Raw genomic sequence first — 24,876 nt, 5'->3', positions numbered from 1 at the left:
GACACTAAAATAGTAAAAACATGCATAATTAACATCTCATGCACATGGAACTGTTTTTTTTTTTTTCAAATAAAAAAAAGGGAGTAGGAATAGTATGCACTTTAATATAATTACAGGTTAAATAAGTTCAAACAAAAGGCCCAAATCTAATCCAAGTCGTTTCAGTGACATGTACAAACATCTTTTTGCTGTGTTATTCTAATCTTACACAGGAAGTGAGCCAAGATAAAGACTTGTAAAAGGTCAGGGCAGGTCAATCTCCAAGGGGGCACTGTAGGTTTTGAGACGTTCATGTGCCCTCTGTTTGGTCAGTAACGTCAGGTGAATGGTGTCTAAGCTCTCGTCAAGTCCAGGTCTCTTATCGATCTCTACTGTGTAGTCATTGGCCTGGAGGACAGACACATACACATTAGATACCAAACTCTTAGCTGCAGGGCTTTCTTCCCCAATATTTATTACAATATCAGTTACATGATATTTGAATGGTGTCACATGACGGCTCAGTTCATAACTGTATAAGAGCTGCTTTTTTGTATTTGTGGTCAACATCTGGGAGTTTCATTCCAGAAAGAGGGCTGAAGAAATTCTAAACTGTGTTTTGTATCTCAAGTTAAATTAACTGAATTCTGCACCTGCAGTGCTGTTGGTTTCAAAAGTAGAAGTAATCTTACAGAATACCTTTCACACTGGACACAGTGTGAATTTGACTGATTGGGCTAATTTGATAAGCATACCATTTTGTCTTAAAAATAATAGACCTTGTTGCAAAATATTTTGTTGGAAATGAGAGTGCATTAGAAGGTCTTATTGTATTTTCATCTTATTAATTGTTGTCAGAAAGTCATTCAATAAACGGTTTGAGCTTTTTACATACATAGGGTGTTGTTACTTTCCAGGCCAGTTTTCAAGCACAGGTTTTTATATTAACTAAATAAAACTTGTATCAATTACACATGATTAAACAATTATCAGGATGCTGGGTTTAATTTTAATGAATTAACACCCCTGTTTTTAATTTCATCGTATGGTGTAAAATGATAAAGGGATTTAAATCCATTTTAAATGAGTGTAAAACAACAAAATGTAAAAAACATAAAAGGGTCTGAAAATTTTGTGTTGGCACTGTATACATCTGATCATTATAATTAATAGGAAAATTTGGGGGGTGGGGGGATTCACCTTAATGGGATCTTTAGGACCATGCCAACTGCTCATAAACAGCATTTATGACAAATTGCTAAATGACATTTAAAGGGGGATAATTTTTATATTATAAAAATACATGTCTATAAGAAAATACATCCATTTGTTACCACTTTTAATATTAAAAAGCAAGGATAAATATATTAGAAAATGCCAGCTTCGGTAGCACTGTTGCTACATTTAAAGTGTATTTCATGCTTACTTCTGTTCCTACTGTCACAGAACATAACTCTGGTAGCAAAAAAAGACACCGAAAGACCAAGAGATGCACTGCTAAGCTAGCACCCGTAACTTAACCTTACCTTTAAATTAAGGCAAAAGTTCTGAACAGACATAAATAATGCCCTCAAGACCAATAAAAAATTTCATTTTGAAGCATTAAAAATTAGGTGTGTGTTTTTATTACAATCTTTTGAAATGCAATAATTGAAATAACCTCATCTATTGAACATGTGTGTTTGTGTGTGTATACTAACCAGCTGAAGAGAAGCCAGCATGTATCTACAGGCTTCTGTGTTTTCCATGCCTTTGACAAGTGATGCAAATGATCGCCTCGTCCCTACAGCACCAAGTGCATAAACGATCTGGTCCCCATAGTCATGAATGTCAAAAACCACTCCATCCTCCTGGACAACAGACAGCACAACCAATTGATTAGCTTATATTTTAAATAACACTATATCAATAGAGCAATACATCTGCATGTATGTGCATCTTTAAAAAATACAATATTTTGAAAAAGTTAATTTATGTAAATTTTATGGAATTTCATTGAAAAAAGTAAAATGCTATGTTCTCGATTCCATTACATAGTGAACCATTTCAAGAGGTTGCTCGATTAATCAAGCTAATTTTTTTTTACATTTTTAAGTAATTAGCACTGGTTGTTGCCTGAGCATAATGAGCTGATTATGGGCAGCCCAGTGGTGTTGCTATGGAACCAGACAGAGTAAAAGTTCAACCTTTAAAAGAAATTTTTTTCTCCCTTAATAAATTATTTACTAAAAAACATAAGTTATCCATAAGTTAAATTAATATTACTCATAATACTAACCTTAATATTTATTTTAAAGCTCTTTAGTTTGTTTTTTTTGTCTAACAGTGAATATAAGACTGTATGATGCTAATTGCACTAGCATGTTTATGTTAACATAGTGCTAATAATTTTCATTTTCAAATATATTAATGTGGCTTATGACCATATTTACATGATAGTGGACCAATTGGTAATGTTTTTTTTTTAGTTCTACAATGCTTTCTTCAGAAAACATCTAAAACTAACAGAGGACTGCTTCCTGGTGAAAAAAAAAAGGATTTTATTAGTAAGTTAAGAAATTGTGCGTCACTGCGATATTAAACTGTTACATTTTATCACATGGTGAGAAAAAGAAATTAAAGTAACAATTAATAAGAATTTGGGACAGTAAGTGAAGTTAAGGAGTGAGTGTCAATGCATCAAAAGTCATCAAACAGATCCATCTCCTTAAATGGACTACAACTGGTGCATTCCTAGTAGCAATCCAGTCCTGAATAGAAAAAGCATTCTATGTTACATTTTACATTGGCTAAAAACTGAACTGGACTGTGCTTAGTGGTCCAAAGTTCTATTTTTGGATAAAAATAAATTTTGCATTTTCCTTAGAAATCGAGGTCCCAGACCCTGGAGAAATTTAGAGGCACAGAATTCAAGTTGCTTAAAATCCAGTGTGAAGCTTCCACAGTTGGTGATGATTGGCTGTGCCATGTCATCTGCTGGTGTTAATTCTCTGTGTTTTATTAAGTGCAAAGTAGGCACAGCCATTTGCCAGGATATTTTAGAGCAAGAGAAAGATGAGAAACACCTGGCCCAACATTACAGAGAAGCTGAAACCTGCTATAAAGCAACCTTTTCTTCAATGCTGGGTCAGCAGTGCCACAGGCTGATCACCTCCATGCCATTAATGCAGTAATTTTTTCAAAATTTTTGCATTATAAAATCGCATTAGGAGATTGAATATTAAAAAAAAAGGTCTTAAATATTACAAATTTACATGTAATGAATCTAATGCAACAGTTCATTTTTTAAAAAACTTGAAATTAACTTTTTTGGGATGCAATGTTATACATCATACACTTAGGCCTTGTTCACACGGGCGTTAAGTTTTTGGATAAACGAACGTGCTCTGAACGTCCTAGACGTTTATGTTGCATTTTGTAGTGGCGCTTGATTGACTTCTACACCGGCGTTCGTTTGTCTCTGTCTAACGTCAGCCTGCAGCCCCAACTGTAGTTTGTGTGATAACCTGTGGGGGCAGTGTGTCGGGAACTGGATATAAAAGCCCGCCGCTACCAGGTTCACTCTCTGACTGCACAACGTCGGATTAAAGGAAGTTTTTTTTGTGGTTAAAAAAAAAAGCGCAAATTTCCGCGTAAGTTTTTTAACAATTATTTTATTTTATTTTATTTTGCCTTTTTCCGCATTTCCCTATGTATAGCATGTAGGATCATGGGATATATCCGGTCCTCCGAAGCGTAAAATGAACGTGAAGAAAATGCACTAGAAGCGGTTTCCTTGCGTTCGTTGGGTTTTGAACGCCAAGAAAAAGCTGCATGCAACGTTTTTTTTAATGCCGTATAAACGCGCAGCCGGACAAACGCACGTCACCAAAGCCTGTGTGAACACTCTCATTGACTCCTATGTGTAGAAAACACTCTGCGCTTGATCCGCGCTCACCGGACGCTACGAACGCAAGAAAAACGCTCGATTTTAACGCCCGTGTGAACAAGGCCTTATACACCAACATTTGTACATTTGAAAGGAATCTTAGACTTCAACGAATACTGTTTATACACCTCACCTAAAGGATCATTAAGAACTCCATACTAATACGGCTAATTGCCTTCAGAACTGCCTTAATTCTACATGGCATTGATTCAACAAGGTGCTGAAAGCATTCTTTAGAAATGTTGGCCAATATTTATAGGATAGCATCTAGCAGTTGATGGAGATTTGTGGGATGCACATCCAGGGCACGAAGCTCCCGTTCCACCACATCCCAAAGATGCTTTGGGTTGAGATCTGGTGACTGTGGGGGCCTTTTTAGTACAGTGAACTCATTGTCATGTTCAAGAAACCAATTTGAAATGATTCGAGCTTTGTGACATGGTGCATTATCCTGCTGAAAGTAGCCATCAAAGGATGGGTACATGGTGGTCATAAAGGGATTGACATGGTCAGAAACAATGCTCAGGTAGCCCGTGGCATTTAAACAATGCCCAATTGGCACTAAGGGGCCTAAAGTGCACCAAGAAAACATCCCCCACACCATTACACCAGCAGCAGCAGCCTGCACAGTGGTAACAAGGCATGATGGATCCATGTTCTCATTCTATCATTTGACTGTCTCAACAGAAATCGAGACTCATCAGACCAGGCCATATTTTCCAGTCTTCAACTGTTCAATTTTGGTGAGCTTGTGCAAATTGTAGCCTCTTTTTCCTATTTGTAGTGGAGATGAGTGGTACCCGGTGGGGTCTTCTGCTGTTGTAGCCCATCCGCCTCAAGGTTGTGCATGTTGTGGCTTCACAAATGCTTTGACTAAAATTACCACTCGCTACAACCGAGGTATGCAGCAAAGTTGCTCTTTTATCAGCTAGAATCAGTCGGCCCATTCTCCTCTGACCTCTAGCATCAACAAGGCATTTTCGCCCACAGGACTGCCGCATACTGGATGTTTTTCTCTTTTCACACCATTGTTTGTAAACTCTAGAAGAGCAGATTGTGAAATACTCAGACCGGCCTGTCTGGCACCAACAACCATGCCACGCTCAAAATTGCTTAAATCACCTTTCTTTTCCATTCTGACATTCAGTTTGGAGTTTAGGAGATCGTCTTGACCAGGACCACACCCCTAAATGCATTGAAGCAACTGCCATGTGATTGGTTGGGTAGATAATTGCATTAATGAGAAATTGAACAGGTGTTCCTAATAATCCTTTAGGTGAGTGTATAGACAGTATATAAAGTCTGTATTGTATAAAGCAAATCTCCATTAGGTGTCAAAAGCAATTCTGCAATACTATATTTTAAATACAACTGCATACCAGTAGATCTCATCCTGTGCATATTAGTGTAACTCACTCAAGCTCAGGAAGAGATTATGATTTTTATTTTGATTGAGTGTGTTACAGCAGGGCAAACACTAATGTGCAGGAAATTAGACAGTCTGGGTGTAGGGTTTGGAATGAGTGGTGGTGTTGTCCGTACCCAATGAATTTATTACCTGAGCCAAGAGCCGAGGGTTGATCTCTTCCTCCCACTCCTTTACCCTGCGAGACAGAGCCGTCTCCTGAGCATACTTCTGAGAGTTGGCTAGGAACAACTCCTACAGCCGAGATCAGAATCAAACATGCATATAATAATTGGTAAGCATTGGTTTATCATGTCACAATTGTCCAGGGAATATAATTTGAGCTGTTTCCATGCAGTTGTGAGCAAGGCCTACAGTACTTCCAACTTATAATTTTACAGTAAATGGCTGTTTAATATGGCTAAATGGTCAGGTTTGAACCACAATCTTCATTAATGCTTGGTCCTCTAGCACCTTTACTGTTACAAAAAAAAATATTAAACCACTTAATTAATTAGGAGATAAGTGAACCAAAACATCTCTGGGACAGATCTCCTTAGTAATACAAGAGCCCATGCATACCACACTTTTTTTGACCAAGTCCTCATAACTAATCCGGCCCATCTGTATGTCTAGGAACACAGAAAAGATAAACATTTTTTAGTTAGAATTTTTTTTAAATCACATTTATGCTAATAATAACTATCTTTATCCATTTATATTACCAGAGAAAGTTGGCTCATGCTCATTATTAATGTCTCCAGGTGCATGATCTTCCACTAAATTCTCAATGTCATGATCTGTAAAGTCATCATCTAGATAACAAAAAAAAAAAAATCTATTAAATGAAATGAAAAAAAGAAAACAAATGACAAAAAATTATCTTTAGGAGAAAAAAAACAACAACTGTAGATATACATGTTTATTTCTCCTACCATGCAAGTCTGGATGTCGAACCACCTCGTCTTTTAACTCTTGATTCTCCAGCTCCAGGTAAGTTCTTCTTAGCATGTCATCAGACATGTACACACCCTGAAACAGACAGGATTAGACCTGTCCTAATTACAGATGTACACAATTTTTATAAACGCAGATACAGACCTTTTTTCTTAGAATCATCTTCTTTAATTTAAGCCGCCGACTCATCTTGTCCAAGTAGATGTAGTTGAATTCTATAAATGAAAAATGCTAAATAATAGTTCAAGCCAAAAAGATTGGAAAGCAGTTGTAAATGTTATTCTGAAAATTTACCAGGATAATAAGGTCCATTCTTAAGCTTGCGGTCTATGCTCCCATCTATAGGAAAATAGAACAACAAATACTAGAACATTAGTTTTATTTCTTTAAAAATACTTACAGCCACAAGGGAGTATGGCATCCCCCTCCTCACTGCACAAAGTTTGTGGACATCTAACCATTACATTACGCTTGCCAGAGATCCGGTTGCGTTCTCTGTACAGCCTCCCTCAGACACCTTAAAACCTGACTAGAATATGCCACTGACAGTCTGGCCTCTGGGGACAAATTCTTGATGCGCGAGTCTGCGAATGTTTTTAGTCATAGAAATGAAGGATTCTTTCACTGTAAATATTTTCTACTCATACACCCAAGTTTCATTACCCGTAATGTTCCTCAACATGTAGGATGGATCATCCACAGAGTGCTGATGGAGTTCTTGACTGGGTCAGCAGCCTAGGGGTAAACTTGTCAGCAACATGGTGCATGTTCAAATTACACTTTAGGATTGCCTGGACTGTTGTGTATGACCCATGACAATGGCAGCAATGTTGTGGTAAGTTCTTAGACAATCATCCTGCATACTTTGCCGAGAATTTGGGATTGAGCATGTTTAAGGTCTTCCTGATCTCTTGTTTTCTTCCAGTGATGTGAGTGAGAACATCTCAAAGAACTCACTGCAACATTGCCATAAACTTGCCGAATCCGGTCAAAAATCTCATTGGCAGATTTGCCCAGTTTCACGTTCAGTCTTTGTTCTAACTTGCTGTCCAGGATGAAATAGCAAATTTGTTAGTGCATGTGGTCGGAATACCACGAGAGCACATTATCAATAATAATATATAGCACTTATTGATGACCTCATTCTGGATGTAATCCCCTTTGCTGTTATAAAGCCATCCACTCTTACAAGAAGGCTTTGTACTAGATTTTTAGCATGGCTGTGGGATTTATAATTATTCAGCTACAAAATAATTTGTGAGGTCAGGCATTGATGGGGTATGGTCGATTTTACTGTTCATCCGAAGATGTTCAATAGGGTTGACTTCAGTCAGAGCTATATGTAGGACCTTCCATTCCAACCTTAACACAAGATATCTTCACGGAGCTTGCTTTAGGCATAGGGGCATGAAAAAGGTTTGGGCCTCTTAGTTCCAGTGATGGAAAATTTTGTGCTCCTGACTTTTTAAGTAACAGTTTGGAAACCACCTGTGGGTATGAAAAAGGGCACAATACTTTGCCCATATAGTTTTTAGCAGAAGGAAATTACACATTTGTATATTCCAGTGTTTTTTAACCTGATTTTAAGCTTTTGTGAGTAGGCTAACAATCACAAACATGAATTCTTACACTAAGAATTGTATTTTTTTAATACAATTGTGGCTTATTTTATACATGATGACAAAATCCTAATTGCTTACTAATTGTAAAATACAGATTCCCCTTCAATAAAGTACTGAAACTGCAAGGCCAATTCTTTAGTTTTTACTTTACATTGAAGAAATTTGTTTTGTGACCAAAACTTAGATCAGGGGCTTATTTTTCTAAGCGTCTCAGAGTAGAAAATCGCTCCTATTTTGCATCCCAGCAATGTAATTGAGAAAGTGGGCATTCTATTTCGCCTATGCTACCTTTTAACGCAGACAGCCCCGTATCAATGGTGGCCTCATCATTTGCCAGTTCTTCATAGCCTGTAATTCAGATTTTATTGTCGATAAATCATACTCTAATGCAGCATGTAGCTTAACCTTAAAAATCTGTGCAATATAGTTCCTCAAAGAGGACAGTATCTCATGCTTCAGCAAACCATTGCCAATTACAGAAGCTGTTTGGAGAGCGCAGTGGCGAATCATGCAAAGTTAAGGCCAGGATCTGTGGATTAGGTGTCAATTGTGATGTAGTTGTACTATGGCTTTTGGTGTTTTTATCGGACATCATGACTACCTCCAAAGACACAAATACAAACAAAGGTATCAAAGGGACTTTTTGCAACATTGTGACACAGATCATAAAAGATACCTTTGGACAAAATGGAATATTTTTGCAGGATGCAAATGGAACTCTGTTTCGTTAAGGATTTTCAGAAATAAGGATTATTCACCATCAGGACAGCCTTACAGGACAGGCATTTTCTATCATTGTGCTCCTGTACTGATTCATTGAAACCGGTGAGGCCGATTCATTTCTTCTGCACCCACACATACAATAAAGCGGACATTTTATTTTAAATGTATTTGCAGTTTCAAAATTGCCTGTAGTGTGTAAATGACCATGTGAGTGTGTGTGCATACGTGTATGCTGTGCAATGAATTGGCACTCTGTCCAGGGTGTACCTAGTGCCCAAGTCTCCTGGGATAGGCTCCAGGCCCCCCACAACACTATATACAGAATAAAGTGGTATAGACAATGATAGACAACGGTATAGTCAGCAACAGAACTCTAGCAATAAAACAGATGCACATATTATAATATATACACACATATACAGTACATTCATGTATATACACACTGTATGTATACATACATAAACACATTATTCACACACACACACGCACAAAAACACTTACAAGCACCTGTGCACCACCCCCCAAAGTCCTGTATTTTTGATGTGCCTTTCCTTTTTCTTTTGCCTGATTCATCAAGGCCAGCAGGCACATTGTAGCATTTCCCTACAAAGGAAGAAATTAAACTTTCACATGAAGCAGTTCAGTTACAGTACGGTGCAAAATTCTTGAGCCACCCCTGGTTTCTTCATGCTGAATTACAATATGTAATTACAGTGGAAACTCGGATTAGGAGTAACGCAGTTTACGAGTGTTCTGCAAGACGAGCAAAGATTTTTAATAAAATTTAACTTGAAAAACGAGCATTTTCTTAGTTTACGAGCACCGAGTATCATGTTTCACGCATGCGCTTCTTGTTTAGACGCAGAGCGTCACGTGATCACAACTGAGCCAACGGTTTTTCTCTCTCTTGCGCTGCGAAATCGTCTCCCCTGCTGAGTCTTAGTGCTCGTCTCTTACTGGTATAATCAACATCTGTGCACGCGTGTACTGTTTACTATAACACTGTGACTATGTGTGTGTGAAACATTTTATTATGTGTTCGGAAGCGTGTGTGTACAGCGCGTGTATTGTTCCTTATAACACACGTGTGTGTGCGCGAGTAAGGCAAAAGAAATTCTCAATACAGAGGTTAAAAATCTATTTTCTTCCTCATCGCGGTGTGTTTGTGTGTGTGCGTGCGAGCGTAATTAGACACTGTGCCGACTGTGTGTGAGTGTGTGTGAAACCCTCATTCACAAACACACACGCACAAAAATGAAGGCAAGAGACACACTCTGCTCTCCGAAGAAACTCTGTCGCAAATCTTTTCTGAGGTAAGATGCTGGGTCATTTGTTTGTTTGTTTTACTTTACAGCAGTGATTCTGTTAGTTTGCGCTCACACGAGTGTCTTTAGCGATGTTCATTGCTTTTTTTTTTTTTTTTAGATAAAACAGTGTAGCGGGGAAGAGACGTTGATTTATGACCTCTGTTTACGGAAGTGTAGTCCAGTGCGGGAGATGCATTGTGGGTAATGCAGTCCGGTGTGTGTGAACGCGAATGTGAGATTTAAGTTAGGATATTGAGCCTGAGTTTTGTTCTTCAGTAGTTTTTTTTAGTTGGATTTAAGTGCAGGATCCACCCGAAAGTTTGTAATATAATCTGACAATGCAGAAAATAAAAGAACAGGCATCGACCAGTTTGTCCTTCTCATCATTACACGAGCATGGATTAACGAGCTGTTACACTGTCGCAAGCAACATAAAAAAAAAAAAGCGGAGAAGCTTTAATAATTTAGACCAGAACAACAGTCTTTCCGTTAATGTGTGTGTGTGAGTGTGTTTAAACGAGAGAAGAAAGTTTTAATGTGTAAGATGAGGAAAGGGAGACAGGAGGGGCTGAAAGCAAGAGTCTCCACTTACTCTAGCCTCACACACACACACACACACACACAGCGCCTGCATGCACAAAGGAAAACGCTTATCTGCCGGGATTTATTTATTTTTTACTTTTTTGAAAAGTAACGTGCAGGTTAATTTGTTTTATTTTTACTTAATATTTTGCATTTATTATTTTTATGTATTTATTTTTTTGGGCTGTAGAACGAATAATTTAAGTTTTTATTATTTCTTATGGGAAAATTAAATTTGGTTTACGTGTGTAAAACGAGCCCACTTCCGGAACGAATTATGCTCGTAACCCGAGGTTCCACTGTATTATGTAGATAATATAATTCAAGAAAATAGGAATAACTGTTTGCAAAGTGCTTAAATATACAATTTAATTAAATTCGATTTAATCTAGCTTTATTTCTACAGTACTTTTACCAATAATGATGGTCACAGAGCAGCTTTACCGAACTTTACAGAAATGTAAAGAAATAAATTATAACGTATGTAAAAAAAAAAAAAAAAAAAAAAGTATAGACCATAACCCAATTATAACTTATAACTGACTATAAGCCATTTTGTTAAATGGTTGTTTATGTAACAACCTTGGCAGCAACCTCATTTTCCCTCTCGCCTGTTCTAACCACTCCGCATCACCAGTATACTAAATCACTGGCTTAATCATCGGTCATCATTTGCAAATGATTTCAAATGGTTCATATTATCAAGTTAAATGTTTTAATGCTTGAATGATATATAGGTCAACAAAACAAAACAAAAAACATCCGCTTAACAAAACAAAAAACATCCCTCAGAAACGGGTCAGGTACAGTAACTGGACTAAAAACGAGGAAAAAAAAAACTATTCCTTAAGACTTAAATTTTTTTTAATACATGAAAGTCTGGGGATAAGAAACTGAGAAACGTTCTGGAAACAACATCTGAAGAAATTAAGGATGGCTCAAGACTTCTGCACAGAACCTTACCAATTACTACATTCAAAATATTTATGAAAAAAAAAATAGGGACAATCCTCTTCACCTGTTTTTAGAGGTTTCTCTTCTCCTATATTTACATAGGGATCATGCCATTCCCAAGAATTCACAGTTTCCTGTAATAATTACATGCATACATCATACGTTGTGCTGCCATAGGATTTACAATGTTCTCAATAATGAAACTAGAGAGCCTGTATAATACAAATATAGCATATAACCTTTTACACTGTTCCAAAGCAAGCTAAAAAACACTTTAGGAAATTGGAAATTAGTAAATTACTCTGTGCTGTGGTGTCCAACCTGGCTTAGAAGTAAGGTTAGCCCAATATTAACAACGTTTAAATGTTTAGAGATCTACCAAGGCAATATCAACTGCATTATGCAATTCATCATTATGCAATTGCACCAACTTCTTACCTGTAACTGCTTGGTCTCTTCAGGAATAGGCCTTTCACGCAGCATTCTCTGCACACAGGAAGCCTATAGGAAATACAACCCTGAATCACAAGGTGATTCCTTACTTTATACTGTAACTGATGCCACTTTGACCATGCTCCGATCAGAATTTTTGAGGGCCGATCACTAGAAGCTGTGTCGACTGATACCGATCACATTATTTGAAGCCTTATCATGTAGCATTATTTATTAAACTATATTTAATACAAATATAAAAATATATACATATTTAAGAATATTGTGGCGCTGGCGGGGCGGCGCCTGACGACCAGCATGGCTTGCGGGGATGTCGGTGTGTTCACTCTTTCCCGACCGAGCTAGCGCGAGCACACCACGGCAACCAGCGAGATGAAAATCCTGGCACTGGATCTCGGATCTCGACGCTGCGCATGCACCGGAGCAAGCAACAGCTCCGTGCGCCATCAGCCGGCGAAGCGACCTGCAGCTGCGCCTTCCCTCCTACAACGGCACCGTTGAACCCCACGCATTCCTCTCCCAAGTGAAGCTAGCCGCCGAGTTCGCGGGCTGGTCCCCGGAGGAAACAGCAGTCCGTGTAGCTCTCTCGCTGGAGGGCGACGCGCTCCGGGCGCTGGACAACCTCCGGACCGATGAGCGGAAGGACTGGGTAAAGCTACGCGAGTCGCTCCACTTCCGGTTCGGCACAGGTGACCGAAAGAAGGCATAGTGTGAGGAAGGCATAGCGAGGAGCTGGCAGGCTATCCGGAATTCGAGCACGACAAGCGGGAAGAGCTAGCCCGTCGCTCATTTGTCCGGGGACTCCGACTGCCGTGGCTCCGCGAGCAAATCAGGTTAGCGGCACCAGTTTACCTGTCTGAGGCGCTGCACGAGGCCGAGCACGCTAAGCCCATAATGGCAGCACATCACGGCGAAAGAGCCGAGCGACCGCCCGCAGCTCAGTGGCGCTCGGTAGGTGAACCTAGCCGGGGACAGGGCTACCCGTCACGGCTAGGCAACGAGCATTTGGCTAGCGGAACTCTGCGTGGTAACTTCGGGGTAGCCAGGTTGCTGAGACCCAAGCCATGGCCGGACAGGTTGGTAGCGCACACGCGGGGGCGGAACTTCCGGTAGCAGACCAAGCGGGAAACCTACATGCTAACGCCAGCGCGTTATCCCGACGGCCGGGCAGCAAAGCGCATGGTCAGTACTGCAGGCAAGTGAAGTGCCGTGGTGATGTAGAACCCTCGACGCCAAACATCCTCCCCGTGCAGTCCTCCAGGCTCTCCGGTGGTGATTAGCTGTCCGAGGCAGCGTGCAGCCGAGTAACTACAGCACCCAGAGCGTCACTCGCAGTCGCTTCGCCGGTGTCACAGCTGAACCGTGATCCACTCATCGCCAAGCAGAAGGGCCCTACCCTACAGCTCGGGTGGGGGCAGTGTGGCGTGGAATGTGCTCCGGTTCATGCTTAGGCTGAATTGGAGGTACGCTTCGTGTGAATGTTCTGCTTATGCTTTCGTATGACTGCGTGTATAAAATAAAGTACTGCCAGCCATTGCATTGGGCAGCAAGTAAGCTCATTTATCTCTCCAACATCCTTCTCGGCGGTAAAACGCTACAATATATATGGGAAGAGGAATATCAGAAATTGAACTGTATTTACTGGCATGCAACATGTCAACTTAAAACATAGCAGCCTGTGCAGCCTGAGTAATTAGGAACAGCTTAGACCTTGACAAATACAACTTTCCTTTAGATTATATAAAAATAAATAAAATAACAGAACAAACAGAGTCTTTAACTTTAGACTAAAAACTGGAACAAAAAAAAGGGATATAATCAAATTTGTGTTTCAAGTCAGCTTTTTAAATTTACCTTAAGGACCACAGGTGATAAAGTGCATCCGTGAAATATTTTCGTCCTGGCATAGTGTAACGTGAATCCAAGTTGGACATAAGTCAGAATCCCTCAACTTCCACACTACACAGCAGCTGATGATCGAGGCAGATGAATTTTATTATTTTGTTTGATCTTTCATTATGCTTTTAACTGTCCTTGCAGTAGGGTTGCTTCTTTAAAAATTCCCTGTTACCGACAGTTGAGTGCTTGAGCTGCTGAACTCTCCCACTCTCTCTTCAAAGCGCTAACCAACTTTAAAGACTGCTCATATTTCCTTACATGATTAATCTTCAAGTGTCCGCTGATGTTTGTGGCGTTAACAGGGGTTAAAGTAAAAAAAAAATCCTGAGCCTGAACTTTTTTTGGGGGGGGACTTTAATTGAAGGACTTCAAATATTGACAATAATAACAAAACAAAAGTAACAAGAGCTTAAAGTGCTTAAAAACTGCTAAACAATAGCAAGTGCTTAAAGTGCTTAAATAAATAGCTTAAATGCAAAAGGAATGAACTGCTAAACTGAAGATTAAAAGTGAAATCAAGGCCATTATCACTTTTTTTTTTTTCTGGGTTGTAAGCAAAGTCCTGCAAACTCTTTCTTTTTAAGACATTTGGACCAGATGGACGCAGACACGGTCAGTCATTGACAACGGTGTGTCAGCTGTAACAGTTGCTCCCGGCAACGTCGTGGTAAGTTTGTAAGAGTGTACGGGCAGCGGCTCTATGACCGGAGTCTAAATCATGACGAGCAAGCACTTTCTTACCACTGCTGGCATACAGTAGCTTCCTCGAGCAAATTGTGCAGAAACAAGCCCCGGGCTCTCTCAGTTTCTTGCACCAACTGCCAAAAGGCTCGCCATCTCTACTTTCTTCAATCCATGCCCAGCGCCATTTATTTTTGAGTCCTTTATCTATTTCTAGGACATCATCCCCAGGCTTCATAAACTTGCGCTCCATTTTTTTTTTCTCCGACAACGCTAACGCGACATTGACGTATGGGTATCAATCATACCGTGTTGCAAGGACCCGCCCTTCTTTGCTTCTGATAGGCTTGTAACGTTAGTTAAAGCTGTGTTCCTCTCACATGATTGGTAGGTGAAATAAATTGGCTCGAAAATATTAAACCGCATGCGCAGGCTCTAAAATATTATAATTTTTTTTTCCCTCACAGCCGCACGCCAGAGATCCAGCACGGTGCCGGAATATGCTTGTTACACAGGTTGCTAATGTATTGTCTTTTTCACACACCACATGGAATTGAAGCCAGTGAAGCCATTTTAGTAGCGTGCAAAAATATCATCTGATCGGCATTATAAAGACAGCAGATCAAACTCAAAATCCCAAAGCAATTATCGGACGATTTTGATCGGCGACCAATTAATCGGAGCACCCCTGTTGTTCACCGAAAGCCTAACTGTCCAACAGCTCTTTACATTAATGAACAATCATCAATATTTGCCGAGTAGGTAGTTTGTGCAGGAATAAAAATATGTTATAAAAACAAGTTAATGCAGAAAAATTATATTAGATTTTTGGCATATAACACTATTAAGATCATAAATCAAACATGGTAGTACCTGATGTCTCTTGATATGATTGTCAGACTCTGGTTCCACTTTCATACTGTTGTCTATTAGAGGACCAGGCTCCTCACCACTGTGGCCATCATCATCGTCCTCATAATCATCAACAGCAGCAATAGCCCTGCCCTGCCCTAGACATCACAAAGAAAACGCATGTAAATCAGCTGAAAAATAGAAAACTCTTGTAGCAGAGTAAAGCCAGAAAGTACACTGAACCAGACCAAACCACAACTACATTTCATCCTTCCTCATTGCATATATGCAACATGTACTAGCAAATTTGTCACTATGGGCAGAACAGCGACTGGTGCAAAAGTAAATTACCTGAAGCGTCTTTGTGGAATTGAACACAAGAGAAACACAGACCCAGGCGCATGATTCCCATCGAGTCCTGAGTGAAGTTATTGATCCGAAAATCTTTACAGCTACCAAGAACCTCTCCTTTAAAACTGAAACAAATGCAAAAACTTTTCAAAGACCTTAAGATTAAATATTAATTTCTTAAGTTCTTAATTATTCCCTCTTACATGATGCACCAGACTCAGAATTCCAATAAAGTTTAATTAAACAATTTGGGGGATGTTCTCTAGTTATAAGTTAAAGACCCTTTTTGCTTCTAGCATCTATTTGGTGAAATGCCCAAGTCTACCCTATTTTTCTACCCAATGTTAAGAAACAAACAACTTGTAGCTGGTCTTTACCTGAGAAGTGGATACTTTTGCTTTTCATGTGCCTCTGCGGCAATCAGAGACTCAGGAGGGAGCCGAACAATCTTGACTGGCTGAAGGAACACAGCAGAGTTATAATTGAGACATGCACCCAACACTATACTAAGAAGAATTAAATATCATCAAGTATATAAGACTTGTAACTATCTTATAACAGACATATACGTAAACAATACCATATTCAACAAAAGCTTACTTTTGAGAATCAGCAACACGACACAAACTGTTATGATACAGTTTCCTAGCTTGTAATTCATATGTGCACACTCACATTCAAACACAACATTTTTAATATAACGTACCAGCTCAGAATAAAGACTTTTTTTTTTTAAAGAAGAAAAAAAAAAAAAAAACTTACTTCAGCTGGATCACATTTCATCTCCACACTTTGAGTACTTGGCCCTTCTCCCACCACATCAAACTGTGTAAGGGAAGAGTATTCTTATACAAAAGTGTGCTTTTACTGCATTTTTGGAAATAGTACTCCATAAAACATACCAACAACCAACCATGCAAAGTAAAAGCTATTACATGACTATAAATATAATTATTTTAAAATGCTTGTTGGTGTGACAACCTAGAAAGGATGAGGAGACTCAGGTACAGTTTGTGGAAATTAGTTCATAAATTTTACTGTAAATTAAACTTAATTACATAATCATTACATTTAAATGTTTTTGTTTATATGATTCAGCAATGCAGAAGAAATAAAAGAAAAATCCAAAAACAAATTAAGTTGTCTTTTTGCAACTTTTACACAGTACTGTAAAAACAGTTAGGAGTTAAATACCTCACAGTCATCTGTATCTTTGTCTGTGGTGGTGCCATCAGTTATACCATCTGCAGATAAAGTGCCTTGTTTATCCCGTCTATGGGAATAAAACGCAACAATTTACTGATGCAGGCACACAGTGACAGTGGTTACCACGGTGTCCTCACACCTCCATGGTTTAGAGTTTGATTCCCACCTGAGGGTGCGTGGAAATTGCAGGCTAATTGGTGTGTGACTGTGTGTGTTTGGATGCCATGCGATGTACTGGCATCGCATCAGGGATGTATGTACCCTGCCCGGTGCTCTGAGGTCCCTGGGATAGGCTCCCGCAGTCCTGAGAGATTTTGATGATGCCGGACATCCACTAATTTAAAGTTAAGCATCATTACACATACATTGCTGCACAGTCCAGGTACGTTAGGAGGCCAATATACAGCATCCCTGGAGCAAACACGGTTAAAGCCTTTGCTCATGGGCTTAACAGCTGCAACTTGGTGGAGCTGGGACTTGAACTGGCGACTTTCTGATCAACAAATAAAAGACTCAACACACCAAGCAAACACTTTTAACTTTGCCCAACATTTTTTGTGAACTATTTCAAAAACACCTCTAAAAATGGTGCCATAAATTAGTAAATTTTAGAGAGATGATCAAATGCTTTTAAACTCCCCCATTCTTACTTTGGTAAGAATCCCAGTACATCTGCTCATTCTTCTGAACTTCTGCAGTTTAGAAGGCAGAAACAAAGTGTATAAAATAAACAGTTACAGAACAAGAGCTTCAGTTAATGTTTAAATCAAACATCAGGATGGGGGGGGGGGGGGGGGGTGAAAAAAAAAAAAAAAAAAAAAAAAAGTGTGATCTCTGTGGCTGTGGCATGGTTGTTGGTCCCAGATGAGCTGGTTTGAGTATTTTAGAAAGTACTGATTTTCTGGAAATTTATATAGAATGGTGTGTGTGTGTGGCGGGGGGGGGGCGGGGGCGGGGGGGGGGGGGGGGTGGGCACTCAGCAAGTTACAGTTTTGTGGGTGGAAGCAACCTGTTGATAAAAGTAGCTATTATAATTACCTGCTGTTTTTGTTTGAGATGCAATCTAAAGTTTGAAACACCAAACTGTGAAGTAGTTCAACCTGAGAGGAACATAATGGAATTAATTATTTAAGAAAGAAACAGGGATTGAGATGTATTGTTTAAGAGTTAATGTTATGTAAGCCTCAAGGAACCCACAATGAAAACTGAGCAAAACCTGGACTGCCAAGTCTAATGCCCATCCTGCAATCAGGCTCAAACTTACCTTTCTACCATAGATACACGTAGAGCCTTGAATTAAAAGTGCTGCTTCAGCAAAGTTCATCATTGTCTTGCCTCCATCAAATGAGATAGTCATTTGGTCCAGCTGCACAAGACACAGATATCAGCAACTGAACAGGACAGAATCCCTGCAGAACCACATGTTATCTGTCTGCTGGTCATTTACATATAAAAGGTGTTTGAGCTCAAATGCCAAAGCATCTGTGTTATATCCTTGATCAAGGCGCATAACCATCAACTATTCTATATGTTCATAAATAAAATTCTTAGGGCTGTACCGAACAGCGATAATTTTATGGTACCAATCAACATTACTGCTAACATTATAACACCTCTCTCTAAACTTCCACCATCTGATTCCTTCTAGTCTGATACTATGACTGGGATAGGAAAATAATGTTTAGCAAACAAACATTTGCCAACTTACTCAGTGACTTAAACTGGAACCCTAATGTAACTTTAGAAATTGTTTGAGCAAAACGTAAGCTTTAAACCGGAGCGCTTAAGCCAAATTAAAAGCATCTTCAATTAGAGTTTCAGGAGGTACAGCAGCTGTCTCTCAATTCTAGCTTTTATAAAAATTTTATTTAGTAATATTAGCAGATAGCCATTAAATAGAGGAAAACGTAATTCATAAAACCTGATAATTTTTTATTAAAAGGCGAACTGAACGGTTCAATTTACAACCAAAAAAAAGTGAACATGAGCATTGTTAACATGCAGGGTGCTAAATGAATGAAAAGGCTCATTTGTTCATTCAATTAATATTATCGATAATATTCTGTGAGCCATTGACAGAAGTCATAGTATCTGTATCGAAGTCAAGGTATCAGGACAGATACAGAATTTTCCCTATTGTGATCCACTGTTAAGACTATAATAGATTGATCCTGACTTGTAAAACAAACAGTCACCTCCTCTAGGTACTCTCCAAGTTGAGTGGCAAGATCAACATCCCAGTTTTTTGTGAGATCCCGGATAGGTTGTAACAGGTGGGCAAACCTCGTCTCGGCAGAATTCATTGCAACAAAGCTGCAAGCACTTAAAAAAAAAAGTAATTGTCATTTTCTTTTTGATCCTCATCAGTTATCACTCAATACAGTATGTCATATTTAAACCACTGATTTAAGCTTTGGTGTTTGCATGTAAAACTAGATATAGCAAGATATAGATTTATTTCTTTTGAGGCTAGCATTGATTTTGTCTTCAACAATTAGCGCTGGGACAAGACACGCTAACCTTTACTCCGCACATATGCAAATCAATGTGCATTTTTCTCTCTATACAACTTAATACAACTTAAAGAACTATTACAAACAGTGGTTCAAGATTGTAAACAATACATAATACAAACATAGTTTACATACTTTTTTTTAAAACTCTAATTGAATTATGGCAGCAATGTGTAGTATTAGGTTTCCGCTAAAGTGGTCAGTAGTCATATGATTGTGGATGCCTACATGTGATCGTCAGAATAGAGGCATATATTTTTTATGTATAACGTACAAGGGTGTATAAATTTTTTGGGTCCCTCTGTAATACCTAATATCTTAAAAATAAATAAATAAATTAGAACAGGATGGTTTTTGAAAACTAACAAGAAAAAATTATGCACTATTAGATAAATCTTAATACATTATAACGATGAAGATTTAAATTCATAGTGCATCCATTAGTTTGATTACATTTTACTGAACGTCAGATGCTGTTATGAGAAACAGGATTATCCCATTAGGATGATGCATTTATCCCATTTCTGTATGATTACTACACTACAAGCACAGCGATATGGAGGTGAGCACAGGTAAAGCAAAAAAAAAATAAAAAATCTTGAAGATCAGGATTTATGTTATATAATACACAGTATAATATGTTATCTGAATCGTTTTGACTGTCAAAACAAACTCCCTAGCCAAAAAAAAAAAGAAAAGGAAAATGCCTTTGCCATCAGGGACTCAATTGATGTGATATCCTGGTCATTCTGTATATTTAGGTCATTAAGTACATATACATCAGCTGACGTCATTTTATTGCTATATAATGTTATTAAAAAATAAAAGCAACCCCAGTTGGTACAGTGGTCACTATGCATGATGGAGAATTGCATTACCCTCATGCACTCCTCACTCTGGAACAAGATCAGTCTGGATTCATCAGACTACATGACTTTTTCCATTGCTCCACAATCCAATTTTATACTCTACTTGTTAGTGAGGCTAAAAAGGGGTTTTCTTATGGCCACATAGCTGTTTAGTCCCCATCCTAAGAGTTTCCAACAAACCATGGGTGTATGGAAATGCTCTTAATTTCAATATTAAATATAGCAATGTTTTTTTTTTTTTTTACTGTAACTTACTGTAACTTGAAGTGATTAACTGATCACCATTCATGATTTTTTTCCAACCACATGTTTTCCCACAAAGTTGATAACTTTAGTCAGTTCAGCACTATCCTTCCATGTTTTGGTAATGTGTAAAAAAGCGTTCTTAACCTGGTTTCCTTAATCTCCTTTAAATCTCATAATATAAAGCCCACTAATATAACCCTTCTCAAATGGTGACTTTTTTTGGCCAGGCAGTATACAGTGGTGTAAAAAACTATTTGCCCCCTTCCTAATTTCTTATTCTTTTGCATGTTTGCACACAAAATGTTTCTGATCATCAAACACATTTAACTATTAGTCAAAGATAACATAATTGAACACAAAATGCATTTTTTAAATGATGGTTTTTATTATTTAGGACGAAAAAAAACTCCAAATCTACATGGCCCTGTGTGAAAAAGTGATTGCCCCCCTTGTTAAAAAATAACTTAACTGTGGTTTATCACACTTGAGTTCAATTTCTGTAGTCACCCCCAAGCCTGATTACTGCCACACCTGTTTCAATCAAGAAATCATTTAAATAGGAGCTACCGGACACAGAGAAGTAGACCAAAAGCACCTCAAAAGCTAGACATCATGCCAAGATCCAAAGAAATTCAGGAACAAATGAGAACAAAAGTAATTGAGATCTATCAGTCTGGTAAAGGTTATAAAGCCATTTCTAAAGCTTTAGGACTCCAGCGAACCACAGTGAGAGCCATTATCCACAAATGGCAAAAACATGGAACAGTGGTGAACCTTCCCAGGAGTTCCCGGCCGACCAAAATTACCCCAAGAGCGCAGAGACAACTCATCCGAGAGGCCACAAAAGACCCCAGGACAACATCTAAAGAACTACAGGCCTCACTTGCCTCAATTAAGGTCAGTGTTCACGACTCCACCATAAGCAAAAAGAACTTTTAAGCAAAAAGAACATTAAGGCTCGTCTCAATTTTGCTAAAAAACATCTCAATGATTGCCAAGACTTTTGGGAAAATACCTTGTGGACCGACGAGACAAAAGTCGAACTTTTTGGAAGGTGCGTGTCCCGTTACATCTGGCGTAAAAGTAACACAGCATTTCAGAAAAAGAACATCATACCAACAGTAAAATATGGTGGTGTTAGTGTGATGGTCTGGGGTTGTTTTGCTGCTTCAGGACCTGGAAGGCTTGCTGTGATAGATGGAACCATGAATTCTACTGTCTACCAAAAAAATCCTGAAGGAGAATGTCCAACCATCTGTTCGTCAACTCAAGCTGAAGCGATCTTGGGTGCTGTAGCAGGACAATGACCCAAAACACACCAGCAAATCCACCTCTGAATGGCTGAAGAAAAACAAAATGAAGACTTTGGAGTGGCCTAGTCAAAGTCCTGACCTGAATCCTATTGATATGTTGTGGCATGACCTTAAAAAGGCGGTTCATGCTAGAAAACCCTCAAATAAAGCTAAATTACAACAATTCTGCAAAGATGAGTGGGCCAAAATTCCTCCAGAGCGCTGTAAAAGACTCGTTGCAAGTTATCGCAAACGCTTGATTGCAGTTATTGCTGCTAAGGGTGGCCCAACCAGTTATTAGGGTCAGGGGGCAATTACTTTTTCACACAGGGCCATGTAGGTTTGGATTTTTTTTCTCCCTAAATAATAAAAACCATCATTTAAAAACTGCATTTTGTGTTTACTTGTGTTACCTTTGACTAATAGTTAAATGTGTTTGATCAGAAACATTTTGTGTGACAAACATGCAAAAGAATAAGAAATCAGGAAGGGGGCAAATAGTTTTTCACACCACTGTATTTTGTGATAATGTTATGAATATGGAAATAATGTTTAGCAGTATATTGAGCAATAAATAATTAAATAATAAATGTGTCATCCTACTGCTCTCAGTCATGATTATGTTGCATATACCCCCATCCTGTAGAGATTAATCCTTAGTCAATATATTGTATATTTTATCACATCTCACTAAAATTAGTTTTTGGCTATGCCACTGCAAGAACACCACATGACATGTTTCTAAATAGTTTTTTAGGCACAAACTTGACTTACATCAAGCACAGCACACAGGTGTTTATTTTAACTTATGTTTTAGATCATGCTCTAAACAGAAAACAGAGTGCAATTATATAAAGGGTTTACCCATAGACTAAATGATAACCCACATTTGGGCTAAGGTCCATGTATTGTATTTTAACTCCCTGGGTTGTGCAGATTATGTCTACTAAAACTTTTAGTAGCAAAATATGGCATAACTGATGCCTTAATACATATTTGGTTCAAGGTACCTTCATTTTTTGTGCCTTAGCATGCAGAAGTGATCGAAAAACCAAAAGAAAACGACTATGGGCTTCTACATAAGAAAAATATATTGTAAATGTTTTTAATTCAATTATTTTTAACATAAGAGAATCTGCACATTATATGCCTTAAAACTATCTATTTGTAGTAAGACATTTAATACTTGGAACACTATTTCTTTTTCTGTAGCACTGAATTTAGCACTGAACCAATTTTCACTGGTTTAACCAGTAAAACTAGGTACAGAAGAAAAGCCAGTATAACTGGTATCAGGGGACAGCCTTCGCTGTCCAAATAAATGTCAGAATGTGACAGCCTGAAGGACAGTGTGACACTGAGTGTCCGACACGCACCCTCTTACACTATACTCAATATGCGCAAACATGTACCTAGGTTTTTGATGTTTGCTCGTCATGATTTTATATAAAAATTTGTGCATACATTCAGATATATGTGGATTATTAGTTAAATCTACCTGCACTGTTAACCGAACACAGCTGGAGGTTTAATCTAATCAGATGAAGATCAGGCTGAATTGTAGCTTTGCAGATTGTAGCTTTTGGAGTTTATTCTCCGTCTAGCACACTACAGCAGAAGTCATTGTTAATAAAGACCAACGAGCACTCAATACTTAAGACAAACACACACAGCACAGCAAAACCCACCTCACAAAGTTGAGAAAACCGCGAAACGTTACAAGTTGAAACACAAAACTGCAAATTCGAGCCTCTTAAATTGAGCTACACAGACATTAGCTCTAAAAACGCAGCCCGCGCATCTGCTATTTTCAATTTCTTACCGCCTTAGTGACGCTCACAGGAGGAAGTGACGCCGAATGGAGCGGAAGTGTTATTAATACTTTAGAAGTGGGGTGTAAAAGTATTGTAAAAGAGAGAGCGGATGGTGCCGTGTCCCAACACTTAATAAAATAATCGTGTTTATCCCTGTCGTGTTGCATTGTATACATATACTCCGCTAGATAAGAATATCTTTGTTTTTTTACAGTCAAAGTATAAATTAATTAAAGTTTCATCTAATGTATCACAGAACGAACATTTATCCTCTACCTCCAAATATCTAGATAAAACAGAGTCTACAGGAAATCTTAAAATGAACATCTTTTATTTTCTTAGAGATGCAGTATTTATTAGGCATAAGCTAGACTTTATGCCAGTTATTATCTTAAATATAAGATCTCCAATAAAATTTCCCTCTCTTGGGTAATTCTTTTTAAATAAAAATAAAAAACTCTGGTAAATGTGTTTATTATTGCATTTCCCATCTGTTATATCAATACCATCTAAAAGTAATTTAGATTGTCTAATCTCATATAAACCAAGCTATGTGACTCTTAATGAGAATAATTAAACAGGGGCGAATAGTTCTCATTAATAGATTAAATTATTTAGCAGTTACTGAAAGTCCATAGAGAGTCAGCAACTGCTTGTATGTAAACATATTGCCAGATTTGTCAAATAAAGAAAGAATGTTACAAATTGTCAAACCATCTGGGGTAAAAAAAGTAAATAAATGAAAAGAATATTACGAACCATAATTAGTTCATTGTTCCAAATAGGCATTTTGTAAGGAGAAAAGTTGTGAGAAAAACAGTTTTCAGACAAGAAGACATTGTTGGAGAAATTTGGATAAGTTAATTGGCAATTTAAAAGGGGAATAATTACATTTAAAGACAAAGGAGAGACCACCTATCATGGTAAACATATTATTTGGAATGAAGAACCATAAGGAATTACTATGTGTAAGACATCTTTTAATCCACTTAACACTATAAGTATTGATGGTGTCTAAAAAATTAAGGCCCCCTTGAGTTATACAGATGGAAAGCACTTTTTAAGTTTATGTGGTTTAGTTTTCCAAACAAAATCCAAGAAAAGATTACTGATGTCTTTAATGCATTTATAATTAATAAAAATAGGGGGAAGGGACGGGTAAACAAAATGAGAAAATCCATCCGCTTTGGATAAAAGGACTCTACCCACGAAGCTCAAATCCCTTTGAAGCCAGGAGTTGAAA

The 24,876-nt window shown here is 38.3% G+C and overlaps 1 protein-coding gene across 3 annotated transcripts; it reads right to left on the bottom strand.

Moving 5' to 3' along the window:
* Positions 1 to 84: 84 nt before the first annotated feature.
* ncaph2 (non-SMC condensin II complex, subunit H2) lies at positions 85 to 23,645 on the bottom strand. 3 transcript variants are annotated; one of them, XM_053482778.1, is made up of 21 exons: positions 23,508 to 23,645; positions 23,318 to 23,427; positions 19,095 to 19,221; positions 18,164 to 18,265; positions 17,938 to 17,999; positions 16,888 to 16,966; positions 16,456 to 16,518; positions 16,071 to 16,150; positions 15,694 to 15,818; positions 15,364 to 15,500; positions 11,896 to 11,958; positions 11,522 to 11,591; positions 9,116 to 9,217; positions 6,564 to 6,608; positions 6,414 to 6,484; positions 6,248 to 6,344; positions 6,038 to 6,127; positions 5,895 to 5,944; positions 5,466 to 5,567; positions 1,680 to 1,829; positions 85 to 387 (listed from the first exon to the last, which is right to left on the bottom strand). In XM_053482778.1, the coding sequence occupies exons 3-21, from the start codon at positions 19,200 to 19,202 to the stop codon at positions 244 to 246; spliced, it is 1,740 nt and encodes a 579-aa protein (XP_053338753.1). In that variant the 5' UTR covers positions 19,203 to 19,221; positions 23,318 to 23,427; positions 23,508 to 23,645; the 3' UTR covers positions 85 to 243. The 3 variants fall into 3 exon arrangements, with proteins under 3 accessions (XP_053338753.1, XP_053338743.1, XP_053338762.1); XM_053482768.1 differs by lacking the exon at positions 23,318 to 23,427; XM_053482787.1 differs by lacking the exon at positions 23,318 to 23,427 and having other exon boundaries at positions 9,122 to 9,217.
* Between the last annotated feature and the right edge of the window lie 1,231 nt (positions 23,646 to 24,876).

This window comes from Clarias gariepinus, chromosome 2, assembly GCF_024256425.1.
Source record: "Clarias gariepinus isolate MV-2021 ecotype Netherlands chromosome 2, CGAR_prim_01v2, whole genome shotgun sequence".
Classification (NCBI taxonomy): Eukaryota; Metazoa; Chordata; class Actinopteri; order Siluriformes; family Clariidae; genus Clarias; species Clarias gariepinus.
Note: the sequence above shows the minus strand (reverse complement) of the source record. Positions and strands in the feature narration are given on the sequence as shown.

Bases quoted from the DNA above. Each gene is read 5' to 3' on its own strand.
- ncaph2 (XM_053482778.1), bottom strand. From the start codon at position 19,202: ATGAATTCTGCCGAGACGAGGTTTGCCCACCTGTTACAACCTATCCGG. The intron at 15,819-16,070 runs GTAAAGACCAGC...CATTTGTTTCAG, and splicing joins CAAAAGTATCCACTTCTCAG to TTTTAAAGGAGAGGTTCTTG. The intron at 6,485-6,563 runs GTAAATTTTCAG...TTTCATTTATAG, and splicing joins GAATGGACCTTATTATCCTG to AATTCAACTACATCTACTTG.